At 40.3% G+C, this 16,296-nt stretch overlaps 1 protein-coding gene across 1 annotated transcript; it reads left to right on the top strand.

Moving 5' to 3' along the window:
• Positions 1 to 87: 87 nt before the first annotated feature.
• Positions 88 to 15,524, top strand: LOC115595930 (extracellular calcium-sensing receptor-like). The gene is made up of 15 exons (XM_030440782.1): positions 88 to 197; positions 412 to 706; positions 852 to 938; positions 1,184 to 1,453; positions 1,716 to 1,922; positions 2,036 to 2,305; positions 2,522 to 2,749; positions 2,847 to 2,970; positions 3,057 to 3,250; positions 12,229 to 12,315; positions 13,400 to 13,606; positions 13,694 to 13,963; positions 14,044 to 14,271; positions 14,370 to 14,493; positions 14,579 to 15,524. Exons 1-15 carry the CDS (start codon positions 88 to 90, stop codon positions 15,490 to 15,492), a joined length of 3,615 nt encoding a protein of 1,204 aa, XP_030296642.1. The 3' UTR covers positions 15,493 to 15,524.
• Positions 15,525 to 16,296: the final 772 nt, after the last annotated feature.

Raw genomic sequence — 16,296 nt, 5'->3', positions numbered from 1 at the left:
TTTATTTTCTCTTCCTCCTCTTTTTGCTTCGCTTCCTCCTCTTTTCTGTCATCTTGTAAATTATGGGGAAGGTTTAATCTCAATGAAATGCACAAGCCTGGCGATGTGGTTCTCGGTGGGCTTTTTGAGGTCCACTACAGCTCTGTCTTCCCTGAGCAGACATTTACCTCTGAGCCAGAGCAGGCAAGCTGCAAAGGGTAAGTTGCACAGACATAGAGCAGATAGCATATATTGTGTAAAATGTGCTGTCTGATTAAATAATTAATTGAAGCTAGAAAATATCACTGTGCAAAAATGCTTGTAAAACATTAGTAATATGACTTTGTGTGACAGTTTCACTGATACTTTTGGAATACTAAAATCCATACATAAAATATATGTCATTGTTAAAATGTATATTTTGTGTGTTAGCTTTGACACTCCAGGGTTGAGGCAAGCCATGAGCATGATCTATGCTATTGATGAAATCAACAATAACTCCAATCTGCTACCTAATGTGACTTTGGGATACAGTCTTTATGATAATTGTGGTGCACTTGTTATTGGATTCAGTGGTGCATTATCACTGGCAAGTGGTCGAGAGAGGCAGTTTCTGCTTCAACAGAACTGTGTAGGGAGCCCTCCAGTCCTGGGGATTGTGGGTGATTCATTCTCTACATCTTCTATTGCAATCTCCAGTGTGCTAGGTTTATACAAAATGCCCATTGTAAGTTTCCTATCTCCTATGTATGTATTGTTGGACTTGTATCTACTGCATTTGATCAAATGCCATTTAAAAAGTGATACATTGCTGAAACCTGAACATATTTTGACTAGGTTGACATCAATCTATACTGTATGCTTCTTTATAGGTGAGTTATTTTTCCACATGTTCTTGCCTGAGTGATCGGAAGCGGTTTCCATCCTTCTTTAGAACAATCCCAAGTGACGCTTTCCAGGTGAGTCAGTAAGTTGAGAACTGCAAACTATATGTTTGTTTCAGGCAGGATGGCTTGGTCGTAAAAAATTTCCCTCATGGCCAAAATCTTGTCTTTCCTGTTAATGGTATTAAATGACTGTGATTTAATGGGGAAACCTATTAATCATATAATCTATGCTGCCATAAATGAAGTTAGTGGTATGTCACTACAAGAAAAAACACTCATCTTTGTACCAATCCCTTAACTACAATGTATTCACTTAGGTGCATGCTATGATTCAGATTCTGAAACGCTTTGGTTGGACTTGGGTTGGCCTGCTGGTCAGTGATGATGACTATGGACTCCATGTTGCCCGATCCTTCCAATCAGACCTGACTGAGTCTGGTGGAGGTTGTCTTGCTTACTTAGAGGTTTTACCCTGGGACAGTGACCAAGCAGGACTAAAGATGATTGTGGACGTGATAAAGAAATCCACAGCTCGTGTGGTCATGGTGTTTGCACATGAAGGTCACATGATTCATCTCATGGACGAGGTTGGGCTTGAAATGGAACTTTATTGGAATTTAATATTGTGATACAACCGTATATTTTACCATTCAATTAAAGTAACATATTGTGTTGTGACAACTAGAGGTCATTGACTACAGATTTTATCATATGCATCAAGCAGACACTTTAGTCAATTGGACATATTGCAATGCATGCCATAGAGAAGAATTGTTGTACAAAATATTTTTTTGAAATATTTTTGATACAAAAGTCTGAAACATATATTTTATACAATGCTCTACATAGGTTGTGAGGCAGAATGTGACAGGACAGCAGTGGATAGCAAGTGAAGCTTGGACATCAGCTGCTGTACTACAAACACCCCGGCTCATGCCGTACCTGAGAGGCACACTGGGCATTGCCATCCGCCGAGGAGAAATTACAGGGTTCAGGGAATTCCTCCTACAAATGCGTCCTGACCAAAAAAACAATGACAACTATGGAAATAGCATAGTGAGATTTACATTTTACCATATTAGAGTTACATAATTATTATTATGAATAATAATAATAATAATAATAATAATAATAACAATAATTTGACTATATAATACACTATATTTCAGGTGAGACAGTTTTGGGAATACACATTTCAATGTAAATTTGACCCAGCAGGTTGGGCAGAAGCTGGTGGAAGACGTTGTACTGGTAAGGAAGATATTGAAAGTGTGGAGACTGAGTTTTTGGATCTTTCTAATCTCAGGCCAGAGTACAATGTTTACAAGGCTGTGTATGCTCTGGCCTATGCACTTGATGATATGCTGCAGTGTGAACCAGGGAGAGGGCCTTTCAGTGGACAAAGCTGTGCCACTTTGCAAACACTGGAGCCATGGCAGGTGTGATATCAATTTACACTACACCTATTTACCTTTCAAAATACCTGCTAAACACAATAATAGCATACATTTCAGGTTGTCTCAATACTAAGATAGTAAGATAAAAGAAAGATGAAAGTTTGTAGTAAATCATTTTGTAATCTAATACTTCTCTGATTGTGTAGAGTATTAGACAATACTAATCTTCTTATTTATACGTTTATGATCCATCTCTAGATTGTAAATTATTTGCAACAGGTCAATTTCACCACATCATTTGGTGATCAAGTGTCATTTGATGAGAATGGCGATGCCTTACCGATATATGATGTAATGAACTGGCTGCAGCTCCCTGATGGAAGAACTAAAATTCAGAATGTAGGTGAGGTTAAGAGGTCGGCTACTAAAGCTGAAGAACTCACAATTGATGAAGATAAAATCTACTGGAACTTTGAATCAAACAAAGTAATTTCTGCTTTTTCAGACACCTCTCATTTTTAGGACTGTGGATCTACAAAACTGTATAACAATATAGAGTAATAGTTTTATTTTCTGCCTATAGCCACCCCAGTCAGTGTGCAGTGAGAGCTGTCCTCCAGGTACCCGCATGGCAAGAAAGAAAGGGAAACCTGTGTGCTGTTTTGACTGCATCCCTTGTTCTGAGGGAAAGATCAGCAACAAGGCTGGTGGGTGTTCATTTTTCAAAATACTAATTTACTTTAAGGACAAAAACTGTATACTACAGCAAGGATCTTTCTCACCTGCTTTTCAGACTCCATGGAGTGCACCAGTTGTCCAGAGGACTTCTGGTCCAGCCCTCAGCGTGACCACTGTGTTCCTAAGAAAACAGAGTTTCTCTCTTACCATGAGCCTCTGGGTATCTGTTTGACAACCACATCATTGCTGGGCACATTTATTTGTGCTGTTGTCCTGGGCATCTTCACCTATCATCGTAGTACACCTATAGTACGTGCCAACAATTCAGAACTGAGTTTCCCTACTCCTGGTGTCACTTAAGCTATGCTTTCTCTGTTCACTGTTGTTTATTGGTCGCCCCAGACTGTGGACATGCCAGCTGAGACATGCAGCATTTGGGATCAGCTTTGTGCTTTGTGTCTCTTGCATTCTGGTGAAAACCATGGTGGTTCTGGCTGTGTTCAAGGCCTCCAAGCCAGGAGGGGGAGACAGTCTGAAGTGGTTTGGTGCAATGCAGCAGAGAGGGACAGTTATGGTTCTTACTTCTATCCAGGCAGCTATTTGCACTGCTTGGCTTGTCTCCTCCTCACCAGCTCCCCATAAAAACACTCAATACCACAATGACAAGATAGTTTATGAGTGTGTAGTTGGATCCACAGTTGGTTTTGCAGTGTTACTGGGTTACATTGGCTTACTAGCAACCCTTAGCTTCTTGTTAGCATTTCTGGCAAGGAACCTTCCAGACAACTTTAATGAGGCCAAACTCATCACTTTCAGCATGCTCATCTTCTGTGCTGTGTGGGTGGCCTTTGTCCCTGCTTATGTCAACTCACCAGGAAAAATATGCAGATGCAGTGGAGGTGTTTGCCATCTTAGCCTCCAGTTTTGGCCTCTTGGTGGCACTCTTTGGACCAAAATGCTTTATAATCCTGTTGAGACCAGAAAGAAACACAAAGAAAGCAATCATGAGTCGAGGTACCACAAAGTCATAAGCAGTGTTGAGCAAGTTACTTTAAAAAAGTAATTGGTTATAGTTACTAGTTACTTCTTCCAAGCAGTAACTGACTTAGTAACAGAATTACTTTTAATTATTCCCCCTTTTGAGCTCGGCATTCATTTTAGCATACTCGGCATCCATGTATTTAGAATGTCTTTCTGCATGGCGGACCAGCTCCTGTTCCCCCCCCCCCCCGATATTTTTGCCAGTGAGTGCTCTGAAGTGGTCTGAGTCAGCTGTTGATAACAGGAACATGTTCTCAACAACATACCTGCCTATCATTTCATTCAGTTCAGTCTGTGTCAAGTTTTTGTGAAGCTGGAGCAGAAAAATCCAGCTGTAGCTGCTTGGACAGCTCTGTGTCCTTCTTTGTTAGTGGAGCTCACGTTAGCCACACCTGGCCTGCTGTCATCATCAACAGTGTCAACAATGTTGATTTTTGGCCACTAGTTTTGTAGAAGCGTGTTACGTTCAGAGATGCTTCATTAGATTAGAGATGCTTACAACAGACGTAGACAAAAGAGATTAAAGTAGTGTCTGTACCTCCACTTTGAAAACGTTAACTTTCCCTCCGGACTCGCCATTGCTGCAGCTCACCTCTGCTAGTTTGTGTGTGCGAGGCTGCTGTGTGTGTGTGTGGTCTGTGTGTAAACACTGCCTCTGAATGGCTTACGATCTCTCATTCTACCTTAGAGAGCCAATCACCATCACTTATGCGGTTGTCCGGCCCCTCCCTCCTCCCTCGCCAAGCTAAAAAAAATAATAAGATAAAACAGCTCTGCAGCTCCGGTGGCTGATAGCCGAGTCGGATGACAACAGCTTCAATGAGCAGCTTCAGTTTGTAATGCGCCACATTTAATAGTCGGTAACGGTAACGGCGTTGTAACGATGGAAATAGTTTAGATTACCTGTTACTGAAAAAAGTAACGCCGTTAGTAACGCCATTAATTGTAACGCTGTTATTCCCAACACTGGTCATGAGAGACATTTTACAATAAAATGTTCAACTAGTTGAAATCAATATCTATTTTCAATTCATTCAGCAGTGAAATGCTTTTGAAACTGCCAATATTTGTCAAATTGGTAATCTGCTATTTAACTTCAGAAATGTTTATGCTGTAAAGAACACATTTAGAAGAAACTAAAAACAATAACAAGTCTATGTGTCAAACAGATTCTTAATTATTGTCCCTTTTTTATTCACTAATGGGGCAGTGGTCACTGTGCAGTGCTTGTGCCTATTGTCAACAATTTCAGTGTCTGGCTCAATTTCATCTCTACAGAACATCAGAGCAAAATGGATCTCAGAGCATCTCATCTTGGGAAGCACTCTACAGTCCACAAAGGGTGGCATCTGTAGGTTGCGGCCCTCTGCATGATCTTGTCAGAGGCTCCTGTAACCAGGGTTAATATAGTCTTAAACCAATAAATAGGTGACAGGTAACATGATTATTAAATACAGTGAGCAAATTAGTAATTAAGTTCATTTACAATTTACATTCATTAAAAAGTAGTTTAAAGTTCAGTTCTGCTATTTTACTTTGTGTACTATTCCTTTAATGCATGCAGCGGTAACAGCCATTATACAACAAGTAAAAAAAAATAGGCTACAAAATGGATCTGTTTGTTCTTAATTTTGATTTATTTGGCGGTCTCAGTTTGGATGAATGGTTGGAGGATGAGAAGAACCAAATGGCAAACAAGGAGAGATTTGTGCCTATGTCAAATGAAGAGCTTAATCAGCTGGAATTGTCCAGGAATGAACAGACTACGTCCCGTTCAACGTCATGGGCTGTCAGATGTTTTCAGGAGTATCTAAACGGGATGTAGATTTTGTTAATATAACAAAAGAAGAGCTAAACAGGATTCTTCGTGAATTTTATGGGTCAGTAAGAAACAGCCAAGGTCAGCACTACTCCATCAGCAGCTACGGCAGATTGAGGGCTGGCATCAACCGTTATATCAACGCCCCTCCTCTCAGTCGCGAATGGTGTCTAATGCAAGACACTGAGTTCACAAAGTCAAACAACGTGTTTAGTGGACTCATAAAGTCTCTCAGGAGAGCAGGCCGCAACAAAAATGAACATCATGTCGCGATCACCGAGGAGGACCTGGTAGTTTTAAGAAAGTCGGAGGCAATGAATCCAAACACACCGCGGGGCCTGGTAAACAAGGTGTGGTTCAACATCCAGTTACATTGTGGATGGAGAGGAAAGGAGGGTCTGAGAAAACTAACGCCTCAATCCTTCACAATAAAATGTGATTCAACAGGTGGGGTTCTCAAAGAGCAACGTCAAATAGAAATACACATTCATGCATAATCATTGTGTTATTATGTTGATGTCATGGTCATGGTACTCAGCTTCAACGAGGAAACAAAAAATCACAAAAACCATCATGAAAGGGATCGTCAAAGCAGGAGAGGTGCAATGTTTGAAGACCAAGGGAATGAATTGTGCCCAGTTTCTTCATTTGAAAAATACATTTCAAAAATCCCAAAGAAGCCAAAGCTTTCTACGTCCATCCAAAAAGAGGAGAAAAGTAAGGGGACGTGTGGTACTCGTTGGAGCCAATGGGTGTTAATTACCTGGGTTCGATGCTATTGCGTTTATCCAGAGAGGCAGGAACATCAGTTATTTACACAAATCACTGCATCAGAGGCACTACCATCCAGAAACTGGCTGAGAGTGGACTGGAAGCCAGAGAAATAATGACAGTCAGTGGACACAGGTCTGAGAGTTCTCTCCAGAGCTACTGGGCACCTTCTCTGGATAACAGAAAACGGTGGAGCAACCTGCTGTGCACTGGCCGGGAAAATAAGAGACCTTAGGAAGTCAGCCTCTCAACCAGCTCTAAAACATCACCTTGTCATGACTGTAGATCTGTTTGTTGTCCTTGTTTGGTGTTGTCTTGTGGGTTCTTGTATTTGATTTCCATGTCTTTGTATCTTGTCTTGTTCTTCCATGCCCTCATGTGTCCTTTAAGTTCTCCTGTGTATTTTCCCATGTTCCCTCTGGCTCCCTCTGTCTATTGCTTTGTTCCCTTCATGTTCTCCTGTGCTCCTCCCCTTCCTTATCTCACCTGTTGGTCCACCTCACCTGTTCCTCGTCTTGTCATCAGTGTCTGTGTATTTAGTCTCTGTGTTCCCTTCACTCCTTGTCTGGTCATTGTTCTTGTCAGCGTCTGTCTTTGTCCATGCTCCCGTCCATGTGCCTGCTCCTGTCTGATCCTTGTTCCCCACGGTATGTGTTTTGGATTTGAGTTTTGCATTTTGCCTTTTGATTTGAACTTTGCTCTTGATTTGAACTTTGTCTTGCTGTTTTTGGTTTCTACTTTGCCCTGCTTTAATTTGCTACTTTGCCTCTCGCCCCCCCCCCCCGTTTTGCCTGCTTCTGTTCTTGTGTTCAGCTTTTAAATAAAGCTCGCCTTTTGTTTCCCCTAGCCTTGCCTCTTGTGTATAACTGCATTTGGGTCCACCTTCCCCTTTCCTTAGTCTTCCCTAAAACCCCGACCTGACACACCTGCTAAACGGCAAAGATCCCACATGGACTTTATGAACAGCTGCTTCAACAACTGTAATTTTAATGGCAGTATGCAAGTTATTTCTATAATAGCCCGAAATGGGCACCGCTGGCTACTAACTACAGAGACTTGACATTGGAAACACACTTTATTAATTTGTTATATGACAATACATTTGATTTTGTATATCATTAATATGTAACTATTTAAGATCACAATGGAGGTAAATAAAGTGATCAATCTGGAACTTCTCTGTTCTATATAATAAAATAATATAAAAATGATAAAACATTAATGTTCACTCATCTGGGAAACTCCTTTCTGTTGCTAGGTCGTTTCTAAGGGTTGGATTATTTGCTGTAATGGTAAACTAAGTTCCATTACACATGAGTCTACTGACCTGACTGATTTTCAGTTTTCAGTTATTAGTCAGACCCCATGTGTTTCCATGAAAACGCGATGCACACTCGCAAAAACCTTTAAAATTTGAGAGCAAATTGTCCATCAACATGGATATATTTTGATTATACATTTTATTTTTGTTATTAGTTGTATAATCACAATATTACCCTTGAGGGTGTGCTTTAACGTCATTTGAGCACTTCAGTGCTGCTTGCGGACCACGGCGCTAGTGCCTCGGTCCTGACTGTAACACTGTCATGTTGTTTAAAGAATTTGAGTACAAGATTCCTCTGATTGTATGTTGTCTGGTGTGTATTGTCTACTACTATTTTTGAGAATATAATTTTGCCGGCAGTTCCAACTTACCTCATGGTCTGCTATTTTAGTCATAAAACTGCTTTTCCGAACCTATCAACTAGTCCTATATGTGCTAATATCTACAGTGCTACACTCCCAAAATGGATAAGGTGATGCTGGGGAACGATTGGACCTGACAGACTTCAGGAGCTTCTGACTCTATTCGAGGAGAAATCAAATCAGTTGACAAACTTGCCATTGCTGGAGAGAAAATAGGAAAGTGGCCTTACTGCCTTATGTAAGGTGAAACACAGACTCAATATCCATGCCCTGACTGGCTAGCTAGTGCTAAATGCAAATGCTCAGTGAATTTGTGTTTGATAGGAGTAGTGCTATACCCAAAGAGGCCAGTAGGGTGTGCGGCCTATGTGAAAACAGAACAGGACTAGTTTATTCTTTCAAGAAAATGTTCATATTTAATTTAAACAATTTTAAGTTTTGGGATTTTAAACAACAGCAAATTGTCATCTACATATAAAGGGATTTTGTCATTTTTTGTTCATGGGCCATTTGTTCTGATTTATCACATTGAAGCAAACGTATTAAATATATTCTTTAAAAAGTAAATAAAATTAAAAAAAACCTACACTGCCTCAGATTTTGAAGAATAATATACATTTTTTTTTATATATTCCAAATCATTTAAGGTTTGTCTTGGAGAGCAGATTGGCACTATCATGGAGTAAATAACGTTTTATATTGTGTGTTTTAAACTTCTAAAATCAATAATACGTTTTTATTACATTCTTATATATATATATTAGGGCTGTCAAAGTTAACGTGTTAATAACTTGTTAACGCAACATCCTCTTAACGCCGTTAATTTTTTTAACGCGCGATTAACGCTCGGTATTAAAGAAAAGAAAAGAAACGCGCATTGTTTGATTTATGGCCGTCGATGGCACCTGTAGTCTTGATCCAGGGGGTGGCAGAAGAATAAGAAAGGGAATCAGAAGGACAAGAAGCAGGGCTGGCATTCGGGAAAAACACGGTGGACTGAAAAGCGAAAGTGAAAGGAAATGGAGAAAGGACTTATGAATGGCAAATTTACTTTCAAAACACTGCCAGATGGTTCGGTCGATAGGACAAAATGTCAGCTGGAACGGTTGTCAGCCATGCCGTCAAAGGGGATGACCCAGTTGGCATCGGCTGGGCAGCCAACATAGGAGCTGGGAATCGAGCTGAGGCGTGGTCTGTGGCCGGAGCTGAGGCATGGTCTGGCGCCGGAGCTGAGGCATGTGTTTGGGCCCCAGAGCCTGACTTCAGGGAGCCAGGACGTGGACGGGCTGGTCGCTTTCTCGATGGGGCCTTGTAGGCCAGCCGGGTTCCACAAAAAGGGGACATTTTAGCTGAGGCATGGGCTGGTAGCTTGGCTGTGGCTGAAGAAACCAAGGCCTTTCTGAGGTTAGCCAGCTCCGCTATAAAAAGTGCGACACATGGGATTTCCTTCAACCAAGGCCTAATAAACAGTTCTTTATCAAAACTTGCTATGGCTCTTAGCTTCTTCTTTGTGTCAGCCTCGCCACTGACAACCTCCAACAGTCTGTCCCCTAGCCTACAAAGCTGTAGGCTGTAGTCTGCTGGGTCCATTTTAGGTCTGGTCATTCTGTCAGGCGGGGGGTTAAAGGGAAGACTTTGGAAAGGGGAAGGTGGACCCAAATGCAGTTACACAAGAGGCAGGGATATGAGGGAACGAAAGGCGAGCTTTATTATAAAGCTGAACACAAAAACAGGAGCAGACAAAACGGGGCAAGAGGCAAAGTATCAACCAAAAACAGCAAGACAAAGTAGCAAAATAAAACAGTTCAACAAAGTGCAAAGAAAAAGGCAAAGTACAAATCAAACATGGAAAACTCAAAACCAAAACATACCATGACGGGACTCGAAGAACATGGATGAGAGCATGGACATAAACAGGGGCTGACAAGAACAATGACCAGACAGGGAGTGAAGGGAAACACACAGACTAAGAACACAGACACTGATGACAAGACGAGGAACAGGTGAGGTGGACCAACAGGTGAGGTGGACCAACAGGTGAGGTAACGAAGGGGAGGAGCACACGAGAACATGAAGGGAACAAAGCAACAGACAGAGGGAGCCAGAGGGAACATAGGAAAATACACAGGAGAACTTAAAGGACACATGAGGGCATGGAAAAACAAGATACAAGACAAGATACAAAGACATAAAACCAGAGTCATGACACAAAAGTTATCTGCCCGTACTGTCGACATGAAATGAGTTACCACTGAAGTACGTCGAGTCTCAAATATCATATGCAAGCCCAAAGACTTGGCAGATGCAGAGAGCCCACTGCCCCCCCCCCCCCCGCCAAAAGCAGACATCACCATATTTTGATCCCATTTAGGGTAAGGGGATATTTTTTGAGCCTTTTATTTTAGCAAGCATATTTGCCCTTTCTTATGTTGTTAAAAGTATTAAGAACATGAAAAAAATACATTAAGGTACATTTAGAACAGAAAGAAGTGTGCCAAAAAAATTGCGATTAATTTGGGATTAATCACAAGTTAACTATGGACAAAATGCGATTAATCGCAATTAAAAAAATTAATCGTTTGACAGCCCTAATTATAATACATTATAATATTAATTTGCTTAAGCTAGGTGTAATACATAGCTACACCACATCAAAGATACAGAAATCTATTTCTTTTCGGGAAAACACCTTGTCCAGCTAAAACACAGTAAAGTACTTTCCATGTTTTTCATCATTACAAAAAGACATCGTTAAACTACACAACAAAGATGGTACAAAGTGTAGTCATATTATTAATTAAATGTATGGGGTTTGTTAACTGTGTGTGTGTGTGTGTGTGTTTGTGTTGCATCAACTCAATTAAGTTTGTGTGTATTATTATTATTATTATTATTATTATTATTATCCTGCCCCTGTAGCCCTTGCCCTGATGGGTGGTGAAAATGATTTTACAATGACAGAAAGCATGTAAAGAGGATGACATAGCCCTGCTTATAAATTTAAACAAGCCTGTATGTAGAATACAGAAACAGTTGTGAAGAGAGGAGGACAGTCATGGGAGCTTTTCATATTACACATTTCATCATGTGTCCATATCTTACCTTGTTTTTTTTCTCCTTCCCAACTTTATACATTGCCTATTCATCTTTTCCCTTATCATGTAAATTATGGAGAAAGTTTGATCTTAATGAAATGCACAAGACTGGCGACGTGGTTCTTGGTGGGCTGTTTGAGGTCCACTACACTTCCGTCTTTCCTGCGCAGACATTTACCATGGAGCCACAACAGGCCAGCTGCAAAGGGTAAGATACACAAATGCAGCAGACGGCATCAACCTTTTGTGAGGTAAAAAATTTCTGTGTTCTTCCCGTACACTTTAAGTGATGTTTTCTTGAAATAAAAATAATATATCCATTAAGAAAGCATAGTATTGCACATGTGAATTAAGTATAATAAACATAGTTTTAGTCTTTTGTATGTGTACCCAGTTCTCATACGGCCATATTACTTTTTAGTTAATAGTTATACTTTTTGTGTTAGTTTTGATACTCTAGGGTTCAGGCAAGCCATGAGCATGGCCTTTGCTATTAATGAGATCAACAACAAGTCCGATCTGCTACCTGATGTGACTCTGGGATACAGTCTATATGACAATTGTGGTGCAATTGTTGTTGGATTCAGTGGTGCATTATCACTGGCAAGTGGCCGAGAGGAGCAGTTTCTGCTTCAGCAGGACTGTTTAGGGAGCCCTCCAGTCCTGGGCATTGTTGGTGATTCATTCTCTACGTCATCTATTGCCATCTCCAGTGTGCTAGGTTTATACAAAATGCCCATTGTAAGTTTTCTATCTCCTATATTTGTATTGTTGGACTTATTTATATAGCATTTGAATGTATGCCATTTAAAAAAGTGACATATTATTATGAGTGACATGGGTTAATTGTGTTTAAACTGTATATCACTTTGTAGGTGAGTTATTTTTCCACATGTTCCTGCCTGAGTGATCGGAAAAGGTTTCCATCCTTCTTTAGAACAATCCCAAGTGATGCTTTCCAGGTGAATAACTATTTCCAAGTTGAGAACTGTGGCTGTTTCATGAAGTCCAGCAAGCTTGTAGAAATTGTCCCTCATGACACAAACATTTTCTTTTTCTCTTAACAGCATTATTTAATTGTGATTCCATTGCGAAGCATATGTAAATGATAATTTCAGCTGCATTAATTTAAGTTAGTGTTATAGGTCATTTTATGAAGATATATTTGTCTATGCACTAATCTCTTCACTACAATGTATTCACTTAGGTTCGTGCCATGATTGAGATTCTGAAACATTTTGGCTGGACTTGGATTGGCTTGCTTGTCAGTGACGATGACTATGGATTCTATGTTGCCCAATCCTTCATATCTGACCTGGCAGACTCTGGCGAAGGTTGTCTGGCTTACTTAGAGGTTTTGCCCAGGGACAATGAACCAGTTAAACTAAGGAGAATTGTGGAAATAATGAAGAAATCCACAGCTCATGTTGTCATGGTCTTTGCACATGAGGCTCACTCACTTAACCTCATGGAAGAGGTTGGGCTTGTAAAAGACATTAATTATAACTTAATGATATTATACAACTTTTTTTTCATCAAACTGAAAGATTTGGTAACGGTAACATATTGTATTGTGATTTCATAGCGAATCCAGATCTCTACTGTGAGCCAGGATTTACAGAATTGTACATTTGACAGAGACATCAACAGATCAGGTTGTCGTGTTTGCACGAGATCTACATGAATTCGCAAATGGAAGAGGATAGAAATCCATTGTTTTAAAAATTTATCATGATAAGTTGTTGAAATTCTTCACTAATAGTAACTGTTTAAATGTCAATCTTGTTGTAAGCTCAAACCACCCATTACATTGAAAAGACTGAAGTGTTTTTTACCTTACATCATAAGGACTTCTTTTTGAACATATGCAGACGATACATATACTATTTCACATTACCTGTGTTAAATTGGATGTCTTGCACTTGATATTTAATTAATACTTAATTGTTGTAAGCAAAATAATATTTGTCAAAAAGCGCATGACAATTACAACATCACACTTTAACAGAAATCTAAAACATATATTTTATACATTGCTCAATATAGGTGGTGAGGCAGAATGTGACAGGGCAGCAGTGGCTAGCAAGTGACTCTTGGACACCAGCTACTCTGCTACAGACACCCCGTTTTATGCCATACCTTAGTGGCACACTGAGCATCGCTATCCGCCGAGGTGAAATACCAGGGTTCAGGGAATTCCTCCTACAAATACGTCCTGACCAAAATCAAAGTGGCAGCTATGGAAATAGCATGGTATATTTAATATTGATCTAATCTAAAATTCCAAGAATAATACTTTGTATTTTCTGTTAATAGTAATTTATTACTAATGTATTTCAGGTGAGACATTTTTGGGAATACATGTTCCAATGTAAATTTAATCTATCTAGCCGGGTGGAAGCTGGGGGTGTTCTCTGCACTGGACAGGAAGATATTGAAAGTGTGGACTCTGAGTTTTTGGATGTTTCTAACCTCAGGCCTGAGTATAATATTTATAAGGCTGTGTATGCTCTGGCACATGCACTTGATGACATACTGCAGTGTAAGCCAGGGAGAGGGCATTTCAATGGACATAGCTGTTCAACTGTGCAAACACTGGAGCCATGGCAGGTTTGTTATCAATATACACTCCACCTTTTATGTTTTCAAGACAGCTGCTGTCCGTTTTTATTGTTATAATCCATCTATAGCTTGTAAATTATTTGCAACAGGTGAACTTTACCACACCATTTGGTGATGAAGTCTCGTTTAGTGAGAATGGTGACGTCTTACCAATCTGTGATATTGTCAACTGGCTGTGGCTCCCTGATGGAAGAACTAAAGTTCAGAATGTGGGTGAGGTCAAGAGGTCTGACCACAAAGGTGAAGAACTCACAATTGATGAAGATAAAATCTTCTGGAACATTAAATTAAACAAGGTCACTTTTGCTTATTCAGACAATTTCCCCAGTTTGTGACTATACATCGAAGCAGTGTACAATAATATAGAGTTACAGATTTAGTTTTCTCCCTATAGCCACCCCGCTCAGTATGCAGTGACAGCTGTCCTCCAGGTACCCGCATGGCCAGAAAAAAAGGGGAACCTGTGTGCTGTTTTGACTGCATCCCTTGTTCTGATGGAAAGATCAGCAATAAGATTGGTGGGTGCTCATGTTCAATATTTTTCTTTTACGTTATAGAGATTGTACACCAAAAATGTACCTCATCATCTTTCCCTTTTCATAGACTCCATGGAGTGCACCAGCTGTCCTGAGGACTTCTGGTCCAGTCCCCAGCGTGACCACTGTGTTCCTAAGAAGACAGAGTTTCTCTCCTACCACGAGCCTCTGGGTATCTGCTTGACAGCTGCATCATTGTTGGGCACATTTTTCTGTGTTATCACCCTGGGCATCTTTACTTATCACCGACAAACACCTATAGTACGCGCTAATAATTCAGAACTTAGTTTCCTACTCCTGGTTTCACTTAAGCTATGCTTTCTGTGTTCACTGTTGTTTATCGGCCGTCCCAGGCTATGGACATGCCAGCTGAGACATGCAGCATTGGGGATCAGCTTTGTGCTTTCTGTCTCATGTATTTTGGTAAAAACCATGGTGGTTCTGGCTGTTTTCAAGGCCTCCAAGCCAGGAGGGGAAGCCAGTCTGAAGTGGTTTGGTACAATGCAGCAGAGAGGGACAGTTATTGTTCTTACTTCTATTCAGGCAGCTATTTGCACTGCTTGGCTTGTCTCTTCCTCACCAGCTCCTCATAAAAACACTCAATACCACAATGACAAAATAGTTTATGAGTGTGTAGTTGGGTCCACAGTTGGTTTTGCAGTGTTACTGGGTTACATTGGCTTACTAGCAACTCTTAGCTTCCTGTTGGCATTTCTGGCTAGGAATCTTCCAGACAACTTTAATGAGGCCAAACTCATCACCTTCAGCATGCTCATCTTCTGTGCTGTGTGGGTGGCCTTTGTCCCTGCTTATGTTAACTCTCCAGGCAAATTTGCGGATGCTGTGGAGGTATTTGCCATCTTGGCCTCCAGTTTTGGCCTCTTGTTGGCACTGTTTGGACCAAAATGTTACATAATCCTGCTGAGACCAGAGAGGAACACAAAGAAAGCAATAATGAGTCGAGGTACCACAAAGTCATAAGAGACATTTTACAATAAAATGTTCAACTAGTTGAAACCAGCATCTGTTTTCAATTCATTCAGCAGTGAAATGCTTTTGAAACTGCCAATATTTGTCAAATTGGTAAACTGCTATTTAACTTCAGAAATATTTATACTGTAATGAACACATTCAGAAGAAACTAAAAACAATAAAAAGTCTATGTGTGGAACAGATTCTTGATTCATTATTGTCCATTTTTTATTCACTGATGGGGCAATGGTCACTGTGCAGTGCTTGTGCCTTGTGTCAACTATTTCAGTCTCTGGCTCAATTTCATCTCTGGAGAACATTAGAGCAAAGTGGATCTGTGAGCATTTCATCTTGGGAAGCACTCTGCAGTCCACAAAGGGTGGCATCTGTAGGTTGCCGCCCTCTGTTTGATCTTGTCAGAGGCACCCAAAATGGATAAGGTTATGCTGGGGAACGATTGGACCTGACAAACTTCTGGGTGCTCTGACTCTATTCAAGGAGAAATCAAATCAGTTGACAATCTTGCCATTGCTGAAGAAAAACTAGGAAAGTGGCTTTACTGCTTTATATATGGTGAGACACATACTCAATATCCATGCCCTGTCTGGCTTGCTAGCAGAGGTGTATAGTAATGAAGTAGCTGTACTTCGTTACACTACTTAAGTATTTTTTTTGAGGATTTGTACTTTACTTGAGTTTTTTTTTTTTAATCAAGACTTTTACTTTTACTTCACTACATTCAAGAGCTAAAAAATATACTTTTACTTCGTTACTTTGACATTTGCCACCTCGTTACAAATTAAAATAATCAAA

The sequence above is a fragment of the Sparus aurata genome, chromosome 2, assembly GCF_900880675.1.
Source record: "Sparus aurata chromosome 2, fSpaAur1.1, whole genome shotgun sequence".
Classification (NCBI taxonomy): Eukaryota; Metazoa; Chordata; class Actinopteri; order Spariformes; family Sparidae; genus Sparus; species Sparus aurata.
This window is presented reverse-complemented; position numbering and strand designations above follow the sequence as displayed.